Source organism: Scyliorhinus canicula, chromosome 2, assembly GCF_902713615.1.
Source record: "Scyliorhinus canicula chromosome 2, sScyCan1.1, whole genome shotgun sequence".
NCBI lineage: Eukaryota > Metazoa > Chordata > Chondrichthyes > Carcharhiniformes > Scyliorhinidae > Scyliorhinus > Scyliorhinus canicula.
In genome coordinates this window covers 32845517-32864504 of record NC_052147.1, presented here as the reverse complement: position 1 = coordinate 32864504, position 18988 = coordinate 32845517, and the positions used below count along the sequence as shown (strand labels likewise).

Genomic DNA, 18988 nt, shown 5'->3' with positions numbered 1-18988 from the left:
TTATTATCTATTCCTCATTGCCCTGAGAAAGTTAGATTGGCCTTCTTCTTGAACAGCTGTGTGGTGAATAGCGGATTGCTGGAATTGAATTACTTCTGCCTCTCTCTCCCGAGTCTGAAGGTTATAAAATTAAGCCCCACCTCAGGACGTAAACATTTATCGAGAATCATAGAATTTACAATGCGGAAGGAGGCCATTCAGCCCATCGAGTCTGCACCGGCCCTTGGAAAGAGGGCACTTTGGAGCAGTATTGAAACTTCAGCCATGTTGAGGTTGGACTGGAGTCACATATAGGCCAGATTGGGTAAGGACAGCAGGTTCCTCGCTTAAATGAATGAACCAAATGGGCCTTTATGTCAATCCAACAGCTTCATTGTTACTTTTTGTTGATTTGAACTTGCAATTTACAGATTTTAATCTGAATTCAAATCTGCAAATTCTCGTGGTGAGGTTTGAACTTTAATTCTGTGAATTACCAATGCTCTTGCTCATGTATTTGCTTTGTTTGGCCCCTTGTTCCTCACTGTAACCAATCACTGTTTGTCGATGTACCATTTGTCAATGTCATCTGTTGATCATTCTTTTTGTCTACTGTGTACGTACTGTGTACGTTCCCTCGGCCGCAGAAAAATACTTTTCACTGTATTTCGGTAGATGTGACAATAAACCAAATCAAATCAAATCCAGTGATATAGTCAGTACACTGCCATACTGATGTTACCTGTGAGCTCCCATGCATGCAAGCAAAAATATGTAACCTTACAAAACCCCTTGGCACATGGGCAGAAGTGATTCTTTGGTTATGCATGTATTGTGCCTTCTTGCACAACAAATGGGCAGCATGGTAGCATTGTGGATAGCACAATCGCTTCACAGCTCCAGGGTCCCAGGTTCGATTCCGGCTTGGGTCACTGTCTGTGCGGAGTCTGCACATCCTCCCCGTGTGTGCGTGGGTTTCCTCCGGGTGCTCCGGTTTCCTCCCACAGTCCAAAGATGTGCAGGTTAGGTGGATTGGCCATGATAAATTGCCCTTAGTGTCCAAATTTTCCCTTAGTGTTGGGTGGGGTTACTGGGTTATGGGGATAGGGTGGAGTTGTTGACCTTGGGTAGGGTGCTCTTTCCAAGAGCCGGTTCAGACTCGATGGGCTGAATGGCCTCCTTCTGCACTGTAAATTCTATGATCCTACTTGCAAACTAGTCAAGTCTGACAACTAAAATATTCCTTTCATTTACACCCTCAAAGTGTGTTTATTATTAGGCTCAAGAGGGTGGGGTAAGAATGCCCACATTACCGCAGGTGATGGGATCCTCCCTGTTGTGTTTTGGATTTGGTGAATATCAAAAACAAAAGTTGCAACATTAGTAAATAGACAAGATAAGTTGATGTTTCAGAGGAGAACTTTAGACAGCACAGTCTTACAACAGATCTCTCCCAAAATCCTGTCTTGTCTTTACTTTGCCGGTGCTGATGTGCTTTCGATTTCCAGCATTTTCTTTTTCTGATTTAAGGGGCGGAATTCCCGCCCCCGCCGTGTCCCGAATTCTCCGCCCCCCTGAGATTCGGCAGGGGCGGGAATCGCGCCGCGCCAGTCGGCGGGCCCCCGTGGCGATTCTCCGGCCCGCGATGGGCCGAAGTCCCGTCGCTGACAGGCCTCTCCTGTCGGTGTGGTTTAAACCACCTACCTTACCGGCGGGAGCAGGCGGCGCGGGCGGGCGCCGTGGTCCTGGGGGGGCGCGGGCCGATCTGACCCCGGGGGGTGCCCCCACGGTGGACTGGCCCACGATCAGGGCCCACCGATCGGCGAGTGGGCCTGTGCCGTGGGGGCACTCTTTTTCTTCCGCCTCCGCCATGGCCTTCACCATTGCGGAGGCAGAAGAGACACCCTCCCCTGCGCATGCGCCGGTATGACGTCACCAGGCACTGACGCTCTGGCGCATGCGTGGACTTACGCTGGCCGGCCAAGTCCTTTCGGCCCCGGCTAACGTGGCGCCAAAGGCCGTTCACGCCAGCTGGCAGAGTGGAAACCACTCTGGCGCGGGCCTAGCCCCTCAATGTGAGGGCTTAGCCCCTAAAGGTGCGGAGTAGGGGAGAATCCCGGCCAAGATTTCAAGCATTTGACATTTTTTAAATGAACACATGATAAAACTGAATGTTTGGGTGAAATTTAACTGTGCGTCAGTTGACATATTGCGGAAGTCTTTGAACAGTCTCCGTGGAGAGAAGAGGTATAGGGGAGGACCCTCATTACCAACTCTCCACTCACAGCATAAACGGGACATGTTTTTCAGTTCTGTTCATGGTTGTGACCCAGCTGAAAAACTTTCTGATTCGTTGCCATTGTAAACTGTTCCGTAATATATTTTGTATTATTCAGTGCCCACACGATGCTGCAATGCACATGCAGAAGAGGCATTATGTTCATGGCACAATCAGCTTGAAGTTCTGTCGATCAGGGGCTGGAATTTAGCCTATCTTTGGAGATGGGCTGGGAGGCAGGATAGCTAGTAAAATGCAATGGAAAGTTTTGGGAGGGGACCTCGATGTTTCCTGCTGCTGTCGTGGCATTTTACCACTCGTGAAGACCTCAGCAGAGTGGTTGCCCACTGGGCAGTTAGTTGAGCCAGGTAACTGCCCAATTAAGAGTCACCTTCCACCCCTGTTCGAGTTTTACTGGAATCAGGAGGGGCTTATCTGACAACCTCCTAGTGGGCTCCCTGATAATGGGAGGTTGAGAAATAAACAGGCCATCTGAACTTAGGGGCAGCAGGGTAGCATGGTGGTTAGCATAAATGCTTCACAGCTCCAGGGTCCCAGGTTCGATTCCCGGCTGGGTCACTGTCTGTGTGGAGTCTGCACGTCCTCCCCCTGTGTGCGTGGGTTTCCTCCGGGTGCTCCGGTTTCCTCCCACAGTCCAAAGATGTGCGGTTTAGGTGGATTGGCCATGCTAAATTGCCCGTAGTGTCCTAATAAAAGTAAGGTTAAGGGGGGGTTGTTGGGTTACGGGTATAGGGTGGATACGTGGGCTTGAGTAGGGTGATCATGGCTCGGCACAACATTGAGGGCTGAAGGGCCTGTTCTGTGCTGTACTGTTCTATGTTCTATGTTCTATGTATCTCCTGGACTAGTTAGGTGACCTAAGGAGTGGAGGAGGGTGTCGGAGAGATATTTTCAAGCGTTTTTTCCTTGTTGGCTCTGGGTTTTCCTTTTCCTTGGCCTCTCCAAAGGATTCTGACTGGAATTTCCTGCCCACCTGTCTCGTAAGTTTGTAAACCAATGATGTGAGGAAAAATTTGAAAGCCGTCTGCAAAGGTTCCAGAGGCCATCCAGGCAGAAAATATGTTCATAATTATCAGTAGTAATCAATAAAAGCAATTCACCAGCTTGCAGGTCATGGGCTGGATTCTCCCCCCTGCCGCGCCACTTTTCTGCCCCGACCCGCCGGCCGGATTCTCCGTTACGCCGGCCGGTCAATGGGGCTTTCCCTTTATGGAGCAGCCCCACGCTGTTGGGAAACCCCCGGGCGCCGGCAAGATGGAGAATCCCGCTGGCGGAGAATCCTGCCCCATATATTCACATGAACAGAGTGTCTCGCTCAGCCATTTCAGAGAAGGCCGTTAAGAGTCAACTCCATTGCTGTAGGCCAGCCCAGGTAAGGATGGCAGATTTCCTTCCCTTAAGGGGCTCAGTGAACCAGATGGGTTTGTACAACCCCCGACAATGGTTTCATGGTCACCATTACTGCAGGTAATATTCACTTTTTTATCCCTTATCTCTAATCACTGATTGCTTCTCACTCTCTTTGTTGTACGGTTATGCCTCGTATGAAATGATGCATTGACTATATATTGCTGAAATATTTGGCAGAATTAGTTTCTCTGGTAAAGTTCATGTTTAGGGTGAGTGAAAGGTTAATATAACACCGTTCATAAGCTGGGCAATTGTCAGGCTTCAGAAAGGAAACTGGGAGTGGTTTATGGTTCATGGGAGACGAGTATTCTGTCCTTGAAATAAAGAACTAAAACAGCAAGCAGTGGGAAATCACAATAAAAATACCTTACTTGTCATTTTGATTTGATGGAAAGGGAACAGTTTGGTAGTTGCGATTTGGATAATTTCACAACCTCGCTGAGAACTTAACTTGAGTTGTAGGTTCGGTTGATTTATGGACAACTGACTTTCTAAGATAAAATTAAATCAAGATCTAACTTGTTACCTTCTGTAATGGTGGCACAGTGGTTAGCACTTCTGCCTCACAGCGCCCGGCACCCGGATTCAATTCTGGCCTTAGGTCACTGCCTGCGTTGAGTTTGCACGTTCTCCCCGTGTCTGTGTGGGTTTCCTCCGGGTGCTTTCCTCCCACAGTCCATAAGATGTGCAGGTTTGGTGGATTGGCCATGCTAAAATTCCCCCTTACTGTCCAAGGATGTGCAGGTTAGATGGGGATAGGGGAATGGGCTCGGTGGGGTGCTCCTTCAGAGGGTCGGTGCAGACACAATGGGCCGAATGGTCTCCTGCACTGGAGGGATTCTATGGTTCCATGTAAACACGTGCATCAATTCAGCTGAAAAAAAAATGCATTTGTCATTTGCTTCTTGGAGATTGCAAAAGACAAGATTCACGTTAGAGTCACTTTTTGTGACGTCTGAAAAGCCTTGTTTGCATTGCCGCTTTCCTTATTAATAAACTTCACAGAAAAATAAATATTACTTGCAGGATACCTGGCCTGGTGGCTATAAAATTTGTGCCGTTTCCCGTGAGTTCTTGATCTCAGTTGGGAATGTGTCAATTAATCTTTGAATGGCCAACTCAACTGGTTCAGAGCCGACAAGGAAACAAAACAGGGCATAACAGGGGCTTTTCACAGTAACTTCATTTGAAGCCTACTTGTGATAATAAGCAATTTTCATTTCATTTCAACATGAGGACACCTTCCTGGAGGCAAGTGTTCCCAGATATTCCAGGAAAATAGACTGCTCTACCAACAGAATGCATCTGTCCCGTCAGAAATTTCAGACCACTGTAAAAGTTAGGTTTTTAAAATAAATTTAGGGTACCCAGTTATTTTTCCCAATTAAGGGGCAGTTTAGAGTGGCCAATCCACCTAGCCTGCACATCTTTTTGGGTTGTGGGGGCGAAACCCACGCAGACACAGGGAGAATGTACACACTCCACATCGAAGTGACCCAGGGCCAGGATTCGAACCCGGGTCCTCAGCGCCGTAGGCAACACTGCTAACCACTGTGCCACCGTGCTGCCCTGTAAAAGTTAGTTTTAAATGCTTTGAGTATAACAGTGGCTGTATTTGGTGGCCATTGCACTACTTTGTTCTTGTAATTCACTCTTTTCATGGATTACACACAAGACCATTGGGTTCGACATCAGAAATAAACTGAACCACGGCAGGAGATCCCAGAACACCCATTCAAATTCCTTCATTCCAATGCGACAAAAGAGATTTTGATTTATTAGTCTGTAATGAAGTGATGGCCTTGGTCACAGGATTGTTTACCAGTTGTCTTTTGAGATGTCAGCTTTTACAGCAGGGCAGCCACATTATTTTATGAAGCTGTTCATCAGGCTTGGTGTGTTGCATGGGGCTATACATACCATGGTGATGCCACATAGGGACGGTGGACTTCTGTTGTTAAAGCTACAGGTTCCGTGAGTTTTAACAACTTACTTTAACTGCTGCTGTGAAAACTCAGAAAGCCTCATCTCCCTGGCATTGTCTTCCTTCTCTTGCACTCGAATGAGAGAAAAGCCAGGATGTACCAGCTACTAAAACAGACATCCTAATCGTGCAGGCTGCACTCTCTGGTTGTATGGCAGACCTCCTTTAAACTGGTAAAAGAATTCAAGGGCATCGACTGAGGGAAAAGTTGTATCGCAATATTTTTACTGATTGGGGAGGGTTTGAGTCAGGAGAACAGTGCTGTGATTGTTAGTGTTTGTCAAACAGTTTTCTATTTGCCAAAAAGTTTTCCATTAAAACCGCACTCCTTCGAGCACAGAAAGGACCCTGGTGGTATCTATTGTGCCTGTGCGCAAAATAGGTCACCTTGATTATCACCTGTGCCGTGCTTTGAAAAGATTAACGTTATATTTCCAGAACAGCCAGTGCTAGTAGGAAGTAGCAAAAGTGACAATCGGGTCATGCTACCGTCGAAGAAAAGAAAAGTGGGTGTACTCTGGTCTAAATCTGAGGAAAGTTGCCAAAATATGGAAAGCGGCTGCCCAAATGAAGCCATGTAAGGAAGGTCAGTGCAAACTGCTGCAGGATGATCTTTAATCTCATCGACGACAATGGCATGAGGGGAGACAGTGGCGGAGTGGTGTTGTCACTGGACTAGTAATCCAGAGACCTGGGGTGATACTGGAGACCTGGGTTCAAATCCCACCACAGCAGATTTGAATTCAATAAAAATCTGGAATTAAAAGTCTAATGGTGACCATGTAAATACTCATCCGGTTCAAATCTGCCAACCTGGGATCTGTGACACCCACAGTGGTGTTGTTGACTCTTGACTCTCTCTTTTGAAATTGTCGAGGGAGTCACTCTGTGTTCTCACATTGCGTGAATAAATAAAACAGTAGGCTTGCGTATTCTGATTTAAAACACCTCCATGGCCTGGTGCAACTGCACGGCAGGAGATCCCAGTTGGAAAAGAATGTGCTGGTTTTTGGGGAGGTTTGATGTCCCTTTTTAATAGACTTTTCAACAATTCGATTTTAGATCCTGAAGAAAAAGTGAAAAGCAATTCAAATGAAAGAGCGTTCAAGGAGCGCATATTTTCGAGGAAACGCCAAGGTGCGATGCGGCGCAAGATTCACCAGGTCAACAATCATAAATTCATGGCCACGTACCTGCGACAGCCCACGTACTGCTCCCATTGCAGGGAATTCATATGGTAGGAAGCCTGTGTTTGGTTACATATGTTAAGTAAATATTGTGCTTTTTGTTTGAAGGCTAAAATCCTTAAAAATGGAAAATCTGTCAAGGGCAGTCCAGACCCATTACCCTTTGACCGAGAAAACGAAGGTCTCACTCTTTCAGTTTCCACCCTAGAATATTTATCCACTCAGCACTTTGTGATCTTGTGTGAATAAAGGCAATCAATAGTGACCCCTGATGTTGACGTGTTTTCACTGCTACGCTTTTCTGTGTCAAGATAGACTCTCTCCTGCAATCATTTTGAAAGACTAACTATTTAGGGATGAGGTTTATTTGAGATAAAATGGAAGATTTATGCACCCCTTTCACTTATCCTAACAGCCGTGGCCTATGGCAGCACTACCCAAATTTTTTTACAGTATGACCTATTTTATCACTTGGAAATTAATGTGACCACAGACACCAAGAAACACAAAACAGCAATAAAGCAGCATTGTAACAATCACTATTTAATTCATTACAATTGTGAGGTTGATATGTTTTGGGACAGTGTCTTTTTTTTAAATGATTTCACTGGGTGTGAGAGTCACTGGCCAGGCGAACATTTATCACCCAGCCCTAATTGCCCTCGGGAAGGTGGTGCTGAGCTGCCCTCTTGAAGCACTGCAGTTTAGGTAAATAGAAGGGGGTCATGCTACCTGTTCTGAAGGTGGTCTGACAGCAAGCCTGGGTCATTTGATAGTTAGAGATTAAAGAGACCCAGCTTGTTTTACTGTGGAGAATGTGCAAGGTGTTGGTGTTTAGAAACAATGGCGGAAGCTTGTGTGCTAACAGCGGATAGACTGAAAGTCTCCCAAGTACCAGAAAGGTGCTGAGAATGTTGAGTTGTAACATTTGAGCTTTAAGCTGTCCAGTTAGTCCAAAATGAAGGAGAGTTGAGCTTTCAAGGATAGCTGATCGGCGTTTCTACCTAGATATACGGCCCAAGTGATTCATGCTGCCATAGTGATAGGCATTGAGATGGGATGAATGCGGAGGAAGCCATTGTGAAATCAGGTTACAGGCTTTCCTAAATAATCACAAAATAACACAGACAGGTTAGTTTACTGGGGTCCAGGAGAGAGAGAGAGAAAGAGAGAGCAGCTAGAAGCCAAAAGTCTCTGTGGTTCACCACAAAGGAATATAGGTGGAAGCCTAAATTCATGAGGAGTTAAAATGAGGCTGGAAGATTTGACCAGCTTTAGCTAGAGTGAGACAACTCCAGGAAAACTTGCACCATAAAAGACAGTTATGGAGTTAGTTTCCAGATTGAAGAACAAATGAAGCAATAAATCCGCAAGAATTAAGAATCGTTTTGGACTAATTCGGTAAGAATTGAATCTACTTAAAGGACAGTGTCATGTGTACTTGATGATGGGTTTTCTCGGCTGTACTGGAAATAAGAAAAGGATACGCCATTCTGTAAATTAAAGCAGGTTGCCCATAAATATAGTGTTTAATCAAAAGTGTTTTTAGTCTAAATTTTTACAGTAAATGTGTTAAACATGAAATCTTGATGTGTCATTGTTTCAGCTATTAACCGGAAGTTCAAATTTACTTTTAGAAGTTATTGCTCCCCACAGGGATCGGAACAAATGATAAAAGTTCATATGTTATAGATAAGCCTATAAAACATCATATAAATATGAAAGCCTGTGATGGAAATTCCAGGCCCCGGTAACTGGGATGTCACTGTTCATTCAATCCATACCCTGCCTCCATTGCTGCTACGCCAAGAGGCCACTCCGGGAAATCTCTGACGTATTTACATAGCTGCATAGTTACATCACAACATGCCTTGTTTGGGCCACCACAGCTGATCAAAGGTGGGATTTTCCAGTCCCGCCCACCACCGTGATCTTCAGGTCCTGCCAAAACTCAGTGGACATTTGGCTGGCCTCACAGCGGGTCCTTCCACGATGGGACCAAAACATCCTGGCCAAATAGTCCGATGGTGGGAGTACATCTTGTGATCGGTTACCTCCCACTGACTGGACAATAGGAGGGGGTTGGAGATTAATGTCATTCTCATGACCCCAGGTGCTGTTTCTGCTGACCCCTAATTGGGGTCAGGAGCCCCTAGTTTGGAAACCGCTGGCATATGGTATCATCTGGGGAAAATAGCTTCACAAAAGAGATTAACAAGTTAAGGCATTGCCAAAGTAACGCTATGGTGGCTAACAGCCAAGAGAATTCAGACTGCGGGAATTATTTCTTCATAAAGTGGGTGGTCACCAGGATGAGTGGGTGGGTGGGATCCAGTGGGTGAGCCTCACTGGATAGGCCAACACTTGCTCCTCATTCATAATTGCCCTTGAGAAGATGGTGCTGGTCAGCCACTGCCTTGACCACTGTTAGGAAAACAAAGGAAGCTTTAAGGGATTTATATTTGTATAGGTAAACAATCGAAAATAAGGTATATTTTTAAGTGTGTTGAATTTAATGTTTCTGTGCCTGGAAGGGTAAAACCTATAGTTAGATTCATGCTGGTCAAAGGTGTTTATATATGTGGGAGTTGGTTTCAAATCCAATTGTAATTCTTTTGTGCTTAGAGAGGGCTACAGCCTGAAGAGCAAATGAACCAGCAGTGGTTGCTTACAGTTTAGGAGATATTATTGGAAATAATTGTGGAAATTGGTGTCTAGACCTCGAAGTTTGTACAAAAACCTTAAAGACAAAGGAGACCTGAAGGGAGAGGCGTAAAACCTGAAAGCGAAACCTTGCTGGAAGCAGCGGAGAGAAAGCATCATTTAAAAGAAGATTTGGAAGCACGGCTTTTGAATGTAGAATTTGAAACCACTCGTGTGGAAGCCGGAGTTCAGTGAGAGAATGTGGCTCACGGTATAAGAATCATCTGGGGGGGATTTAGAGGAGAAATCCACTGACATTCACTCGGGTTCAGAGTGGAGTCTTACCACAGTTATTTAGTGTGCTTAAAAGGGACTTTGTGTGCTAATGAAACAACTGTAGTTTAAGATGTACTTTGTAATCCATGTTTGTTTGTGTGTACTTGTTAAGGTCGGGGGGGGGGGGGGGGGGGTAAAGGAGCATTGTTTCATAATCCAATTATTCCATGTTCAAAAAAAAATGTTTCTTCTATTGCTTTTAAAACTAATTAGTGGTCTTGTGACTCTGTTCATCCCCGTTTTATATTTTTTGTTTCAATAAAACCTACGGTGTTTTGAGCCAGGATTCTATTCTGGAATCTTCCCGCCCAGTTGTAACATCAACTGGGACCGTAAGACCATGTTTAAGAAACAGCCAGACGTTGTAATGGAAGGATGCACGAGGAGGTCCCAACCAATCTGATCATTTTCATATTCTTTCACCCACAGGGGAATTTTTGGAAAGCAGGGATACCAGTGTCAAGGTAATTTATTTTAATTCACTGAAGCAGGTGAGGTAAATCATACATTGAGCAACGGACATTACAACACGGTCACGCAGAGGAACAATTTTCCAGTCAAATTCCCTGCTTTAAATAAGTGATCCAGCAAAAAAACAAATATCCCGATTTTATCTGGGTTGAACATTTGTGCTTGTTCTTATTTTGACCATAACTTCCTGTAACAGAACCGAATGGCATTCATGAAACGGATGAGCCAATCCCTGAACTGGAGTTGGCAGTGAGGCTGCCAACATTGGCTTCTGGAAAATTTGGGAACTTTTGATCAGTTTCTGGAGAAAAGTCTGTGGATTAAAATGTAGTCCCTCTCGCATCTCAAGTCTGCTAAATTTCTCATCAGAGGTTTGGCTGTTGCATCTTTGTTGATACCCACTCCGCTTGTGTGAGTGAAGAGGTGTCAATGATCACAGACGTCAAACTGCTTCAGAATGAATGAATTTCATCCCGTGTTCACTCTGCATCACTCCTGGATGTGGATGATGTGGGAACTGCAGTGGGATTCTCTGCCGGCGGGATTCTCTGTTGCGTTGGCAGCGTCTTTGCCTTTGCCCGTGGGTTTCCCGGCAGCGTGGGGTGGCCACAATGGGAAATCCCATTGGCAGGTGGCAGGAACGGAAAATCCCGCTGCTGGCGAGGGCGCGTCACCCAGGTAAATACAACTGCAGACCAGAGAATCCTGTCACTTTTTTTTGATCTTTTAAGAATATTTACAACACTGTAGACTTTACTGAACTAAACAATTTTGACATTTAAAAAAACTTGCAAAAATGAAAATATGGGGCCCAATTTAACCAAATGGGAACAGAGTCCCAGAGCAAGCACGTTTAGCCACGTGATTCCCAGCATTCGCAACTCTGAGACACACTCTGCTATCTCATTCCCATCAGTTTAGATACGGGGTCTCAGTGCGGAATAACCGCCCATCGCCGAACACAATCCCATTTTCTGCATTGATGAGTTACGCTTGCTGGAACTACAGTGAGAGATTGGGATGCCATTTGTAAATCTCCCAAGCTCCCGGCATGACCCCTGACCTCACGAGCTCCCAGCATGACCCCTGAACCTCCCCCAAGCCCCAACTCACTATATGGGAGTCCCTGCGCCCTCTCACATAGTTATTCCCCGGCCTGATAACTGCCGCGTGGAAAGTGCCAGCCTGGCAATGCCATGGTGCCCAGGTGGCACCAGCAATGCCAATGTGCCACCCTACCCAGACCGCAAGCACTTGGGGGTCTCCAATCTCCTCGGAGACCCCCACAAGTACCGTTCCATCTGGCCCTGTTTGTGCAGTCCAGTACTGATCAGCACTCATCGAGGTTTCCAAGGCAAAGATAGATTCCAACGCCTTGGTTACCTCAGGGAATTGCATATGAGAGTGAGACTAGCTGTCTCGTTCTAATATGCAGATTTGCCAAAAGGTGATCCTGCCCACAGGCTTCACATCACGATCTCGCGAGGTGTAGCGAGCCGGATAGATCCTGGGAACGGAGTCCCCATCATTTACTGGCCTGGTTGCGCCATGGTGCGCTGCTTTTCGGGCGCAGTGTGGCCAGTAGATCGCGCCCATGGTGTTCTTAAAAAAAATTGGGAAAGTTTGAATGGGCAGTTTTGTAGAACTAAATCTCACTTCTCTTTGTTTCACAGTGTGTACGTGTGTGGTCCACAAACGCTGTCACCAGTTAATTGTCACAGCATGTCCTCGAATAAAGAAGGACAAGAAAGGGGAGGTATGAGCAGGGCTGAATTTCTGTGTTTGAGGATGCTTAGATCCAGTCTGGATGAGTGTCTGTTTGTATGTGTGGTGCTGTTACCACCAGCACGTGGGATTTCCAGTTGTAAGCTCGCTTCATTTACAATGCATCCTTCCCGTATGTCACAAAGGTAAAGGTCTAGCGCATGGGCGACATGGCCGCTCCATGTTTGAATCAATGAGTTTGTGATTCTGTTAGTTACTGATGTTCCTTATCAATGAACTCAGCCAGAATCTATACCTTCATTTGGATTACCCTCCCCATCCCAAAGATGTGCAGGTTATGTGGATTGGCTGTGCTAAATTGCGCCTTAGTGTCCAAAGGTTAGGTGGGGATGCGGGGATAGGGCAGGGGATTGGTCTAGATCAGGGGTGGGCAAACTTTTCCGTGCAAGGGCCGCATTCAGAAATTCACAATTCACAAAGGGCCGCATAGTATATTAAGTAAAATAATTACTTCACCCGGTTATGATTCTGGGCGCCTCATATAGAACATAGAACAGTACAGCACAGAACAGGCCCTTCGGCCCTCGACGTTGTGCCAAGCAATGATCACCCTACTCAAGTCAACGTATCCACCCTATGCCAGAAAGTAATCCAACAGCCCCCCCACCCATTAACCTTTAAAAAAAAAATTTAAAAAAAAAAAAAAAATTTTTTTTTTTAGAAAAAATTTTTTTTTTTTTTTTTTTAATGACTTGGTGGGCCGCAGAAATACCTTTGGCGGGCCGCATGCGGCCCGCGGGCCGTAGTTTGCCCACCCCTGGTCTAGATAGAGGGCTCTTTCAGAGATTGGGCACTGTAGGGATTCTGTGATTCCATGATACTATTTTGAGTAAACGTTTATTGAGAAAAACAAAATGAGAGACATTTGTCTCCATGAGTGATTTCAAGGGGATGGGGGGGGGGGGAGGGTGGTTGGAATCCCCCTTTACAGGACAGCCTGTGACTGCTGCTGCCCCCAGGTAGAGACAGAAGGTCTCTGAACCTGCCTGGAGCACTGGTCCACTGGCTTGCCACTGGGAGGCTGCCATCAGATAGCTGAACTCCCCCCCCCCGCCCCCGCACTTTGCCCCCACCACCACCATCCCTGGGATCCAGGGGGCTGACTGGAAAATCCCAGTGGCCCCCGGTTATATGTCCTTAATGAATATGATTGACTACCCACCTGATGTGGGTGAGCAGTCCTGCCAGCTACCCTCTCACCCTCCCCACCTCCAGGCTGGGGTGGGGGAGGGGGGGGGGGGGGGAGGCATGGTGCAGCAAGGAAGCTGGCACCACAGCCTGTGAAATCTAAAATATCCACCCCAAGAAGACTGTCCAATCTGCTCCAGTTGCTATGCAACCGACAGGAGCCCACAGCAAACTAGCTTGGGGGCGGTGGGGGAGGTTCAATCCCTCCCCATCAGAAATTATCCATTAGCAAGATTAGTTTCTTTCCGGGAGTCACATTATTATTGATCGAGGGCCGGACACTTTTGAAGCCCTTCTGTGGCCTTGTGGTACAGGTCACTAAACTACTAACCTCTAAACCGAGGGCAATGCTCTGGAGTTCCAAGCTCGAATCCCACCACGGGGAGGGTAAACTGTCCTACGGCAGGCGTGGGTGAGCTGAGATCCTCAAAGTGTCCCTGTTCACCATCCTATCCCAATCTGATAAATGAAGCACAAGCGCCGCCCGGTGGCAGAATAGTAATATTTCAATGCTCTCCATTTACTGACTGAAACCAGTGACTGGAATTCCTTTTGTTTTTTCACTACTCATCTCAAAATGTTACAAGCTCCTGGAACCTTGTGACTGTAGCTTTTGACAGTTACTCAAGGTCAAAATTCACGTCTGCCTTCTTTACTGAATTAAATCTAATCAGACATTTAAAATTTGTCGGAGTTGACAGGGTCGATTGAGAGAAACAATTTTCTCTGGTGGACGTAAGCTCAAATTTGAGGCAGGCCATCCTGGGCTGGTGTTGGGAAACACTTTCTCAGACAAAGGGTGGTGGAAATTTGGAACTCTCTCGCTCACTAAAAGCTACTGAGGCTAAGGCAATTGAAAATATCAAAACCGAGATTGATGTATTTTCTATAAGTAAGGATATCGAGGACTATGGAACGAAGATGGGTAAATGGTGCTAGGATACAGATCGAAATGCATGGTGATACAAACTCTGGAGACCAAATGGACTTAATGCTGTAGTGCAGAAGGAAGAAAAGGAGAGAATGTTGAGCCCTTGAAAGAGTTAGCAATGTTGTCAAAGAAACAGTTTTGGCAGGGTTAAACCTTTCAGGTGAAGGGGATTCTGACTCATTTACAAATTTAGTAAGACAGACATCCTTAATACAATTCTTGGTGATGAATATTTTCATCAACCCCTGCTTCCCCCCAGCTTGGGTTTTCTCCTATGCACAGTATATGGTTCTTCATGCGGATGAGCAACTTACGGCTGGATTGTCATGTGGTCAGGGAGATTCCATGGAAAGGTGAAAGTGGCAAGCGGGACTTGTTTGCAGGATTCCTGGCCCCGTTCCTGGGGATTCCACTTTTCAAGAGCGCCTTTTCAGGTTGCGGCCTTGTTCGGGTCACAGGCCTGCCCCTGGACTCCTGACATGACCAGCTTCATTGCGAGGATAGGCAAGCCCTATTTTCATGGCGTGGGGCCCAGCCAAAGAGAACCAAAGAGGTAGGGAACCAAAGGGCCATGGTTCATGGCACCTCAGATATTGTGAACCATAGTCTGGATGAGAAAACCTTTTGAAAGGTAAGCTCAAAAGGCCCCCCTCACGCACCCAAGGTGTGCTCTCCCACCCACCACAAGCCCTACATGCCCCCATGCCAAGGTATACCCTGCCACCCATCCCACGTCCATTGTGCCTCCAGTGCCAAGCTATGGTACTTCCAAGCCCATTCACCCACTACGCACTATAGAACCAATTAATCCCATAGTATCAATACTTTGGGGAAAAAAACTTCAAAAAGTAATTCATTGCTGAATTTGCACCTGGAAAAAACTATTTTTTGCTAAAATCCAATAAAAGTGTCAATATTCCAGACCCTATATAGTTCCAATAGCAGCAACTGCAAGCAATTGAACCTTTACCTTGTGTAAATAAATATTGTGAAATTGACAGAAGAGATTAGAGAGCCAGAATGAAAATCCTGTCTTTCCTGGCACTTTCTCCCACATGTTCCCGACTTCCCACCTTGAAGGTGAAAATCCAGTGCATCATGAGCAAACCGTTTGAAGCTCCTGGGAAGAGTAGGTTAGATTAGAAGATAATGCAATGAATAGTAGACTGGACAATGCATGGACACACTAGGGCATTCCGACTTGTATTTGCACTGGGGAAGTCATTTCATCCAGTGGGAAATTTTCCTGAAATTGTTCACTGTCTGGATTAATTCAGTGGCTAAAAGCACCACGTGATGGAATACTAATTGGATGGGCCAGCAAAGTGCCAGGTTCTATCACTACTCAACTCCGAGTCATTCAACGTCAGCAGGGACTGTCGGAGAGGTAGATGGGGCGGGGGGAAACTGGCTTCAGTGTCTCCGGGGTAAGAGAGGAGGAAACTAACCCTGATTGCAATCTGGCAGCCGCTGATGGTGTTTGACTTGTTTGGATGCTTGGCAAAAGTGAGGTCGGGATTGGCCCCCGTGGCTGATTGGCCTGCTGATCCCGGCACAGCCTCATGGGGCCAATCACAAGAAGAACACAGCTGCATGTGAAACTGTGTCCTGTGGGTGGGTGGCTGCCCTTAGAAGCGAAGGTGAAAAAGGGTAGTGGACCTTCTAGAACGTTTTCTGTGTTAGTTAAGGCAAACCTGAGTGAGATTTGAGTGGTCTTTGGAGGGATGTGAATAACGCTGCTATCTATGATAGTGACCATTGCATGCGACATACTTCAGAATGTTCAAAATAGACAGCTTGGATAAGGATAAGGATAAAGCCTACCTAACTTTCCTTTCCAACATCTGTAAGGGATGATCTCTTTCAGACCAGAAGTGGAACATTTTGCTCATGTGGATGGAAGGTTAGATTCCGAATGGAAATGAAAATGAAATGAAAATCGCTTATTGTCACAAGTAGGCTTCAAATGAAGTTACTGTGAAAAGCCGCTAGTCGCCACATTCCGGCGCCTGTTTGGGGAGGCTGGTACGGGAATTGAACCGCGCTGCTGGCCTGCCTTGGTCTGCTTTAAAAGCCAGCTCTTTAGCCCAGTGCTAAACCAGCCCCAGAGAGGGAAGAGGGAAACAAAACTTGGCATTGAAATTAAAATCCAGCCTTACATAATGGTACCAATTGGAAAAATATTTTTGTTTATCTGTGTCTCCATTTGTCTTAAATAATTGGCGATTATATTTACCAGGTTTGTGAACAAAGATTCAGCATCAATGTACGTCACCAATTCAACATTCACAACTACAAGGTGCCAACTTTCTGTGACCATTGTGGCTCTCTTCTCTATGGGCTGATGAGGCAAGGGAAACAGTGTAAAGGTAACCAACTCCATCACACGCTCTTCCTGTACTTTGAGGTTAAAAAAGAAAGTAGAGTTTGCACAGACTTACAGAGAACAGGATTGTCCGGCAAGGAAGATGGTCCCACACAACACTTTTCAATATACTTCACGGTGAGCGAAGCAAGGCACATTGATGACTTGTTTGAAAAGCTATTTGAAAAGAGGTGGACAGAATCCTCCAAAATCCAATGTTCATCTAATTGTTGTGTGCTGCTGGCATAATAACAATTGCTGTGCCCAACCCCCGCCATTCATTGAGTGATGACGCTTTCTTTGACCTTTTTATGTAGAGCTCCATCCCACAGAGTGAATGGAAAGGCTGGTTTCTGATCAGAAATGCAATCCTCTTGGTCAACCTGCTGTCGTTGGAATGGTATCAGGAATGACTAGTGCGGATTGTGATCAGGCATAAATCAAGCATGCCCAGTGTAGGAATCCATTCCACCGTCTTTATACAACTCAAACTTTGAGACCAAAAGAGAAAATGCTGGAAAATTTCAGCCGGTCTGGCAACCCTCCTGAAGAAAATGAAGCCACAGGATAAATTACATCCAGGACATTATCGTAGAATTGTGGTAATGAAACAAAAATCTTGTAGTGTGGTCCCACTAACGCCGACAATGAGCACAGTGTGGTACCTCTTATCACAACAGCTCAATAGATACCCTATCCCAGGGGTGGGTAAACTACGGCCCGCGGGCCGCATGCGGCCCGCCAAAGGTCTTTATGCGGCCCACCAAGATCAGGTCATCAAAAAAAAAATTTTATTTTTTTATTTTTTTTTTAATAATTTTTTTTTAATAAGGTTAATGGGGGGGGCTGTTGGGTTACTGGTATAGAGTGGATATGTTGACTTGAGTAGGGTGATCATTGCTCAGCACAACATCGAGGGCCGAAGGGCCTGTTCTGTGCTGTACTGTTCTATGTTCTATGTTCTATATGAGGCGCCCAGAATCATAACCGGGTGAAGCGCCATTTTTGAAAAGTAGAGAAAAAGAGGGCTAAAGGCAGGATGCCGCCGGGGGAAGCGCTGAGGTATACGCCGCACGCTAATTGGTTACAACCAGGACTATTAATTAATATACTATGCGGCCCTTTAAAATTGTGAATTTCAGAATGTGGCCCTTGCACGGAAAAGTTTGCCCACCCCTGCCCTATCCATATCGAAATCCTGAGGTCATACAGACTCCTTTGTCAAGGGAAGCAATGGCCTACTGATGATTGTTTGAAGGGAGTCATCATGACAGAGAGCTTGTGTTATTTCCTGTGTACCTATTAAGTGCTTGTCCACATGAAGGTATTAGAAAGTACGCTGGACGTGTAGACTACCATAGCTAAGTTTTTATTCCCCCTTTGGCACTTTTCAGCTGTCAGCATTTCTGACTGGGACCTGTTCTCTGCGAAACATTGATGCAAAATCACTTTCTCTCCTTTTGACAGTTTGCAAAATGAACATTCACATCCGCTGTGAGAACAACGTTGCCCCGAGCTGCGGAGTAAACTCTGTGGAATTGGCGAGGAAGCTGGCAGAGATGGGACTCAGTGCAGGAGGCATATCCACGTTAAAGAGAAGGCAGACGGTAAGGATGCTGACCTGCTTCTGCAGTAATTCTAACTTTGGATTGTTTGTCCTTGTAACAAATGATGAATAACACTGGCAGTGATGTGGTCTTGCCTTGGTTGCCCCAATCTCTCCAATTACAGTGGTAATCACACCACATAAAGTGCCTCCTTGGTTCTAAAGTGTTTTGGAATATCCTGAGATTGTGAAAGAAATTAAAGACATTTTGTCATCCAACTGCACACTTCAATTGGTAGCCTTGCCTGTTAACAATTTGCATTAGAAATCCAGCAGATCATTTTCCAACTATTTTAATTATAATGGCCTAAAAGTGATGGACAGCACAAATTTCAAGTAGATGCTTCTGTGGGGCATTGCTCCCCTTATGTCATGGAACTACCGGCTATCCAGACACATCAGTTTTGTTCCTCAATACAAGAGAGCAGACACAGACAGGATTCTGTCTTTCACTGGTTTATTCAGGCATGCAGGGGAGCCATGTCCACACGCTATGCAGCACGGTAGCATAGTGGTTAGCACGATTGCTTCACAGGTCCAGGGTCCCAGGTTCGATTCCCGGCTTGGGTCACTGTCTGTGCTGAGTCTGCACGTTCTCCCCGTGTGTGCGTGGGTTACCTCCGGGTGCTCCGGTTTCCTCCCACAGTCCAAAGATGTGCATGTTAGGTGGATTGGCCATGCTAAATTGCCCTGAGTGTCCAAAATTGCCCTTAGTGTTGGGTGGGGTTACTGGGTTATGGGGATAGGGTGGAGGTGTGGGCTTGGGTAGGGTGCTCTTTCCAAGAGCCAGTGCAGACTCGATGG

At 46.0% G+C, this 18988-nt stretch overlaps 1 protein-coding gene across 5 annotated transcripts in view; it reads left to right on the top strand.

Moving 5' to 3' along the window:
* Positions 1-18988, top strand: part of prkcha (protein kinase C, eta, a) — a 268817-nt gene that overhangs the window by 155613 nt on the left and 94216 nt on the right. For 4 of the 5 annotated variants that reach the window (XM_038775500.1, XM_038775526.1, XM_038775519.1 and 1 more), the window contains 5 exons: positions 6735-6909; positions 10268-10302; positions 11983-12065; positions 16453-16582; positions 18046-18185. In XM_038775500.1, the coding sequence (XP_038631428.1) occupies positions 6735-6909; positions 10268-10302; positions 11983-12065; positions 16453-16582; positions 18046-18185 (563 nt within the window). Of the gene's footprint in view, positions 1-5632; positions 6259-6734; positions 6910-10267; positions 10303-11982; positions 12066-16452; positions 16583-18045; positions 18186-18988 lie in introns of those variants that run through there. The other variant, XM_038775535.1, reaches the window with a different exon arrangement.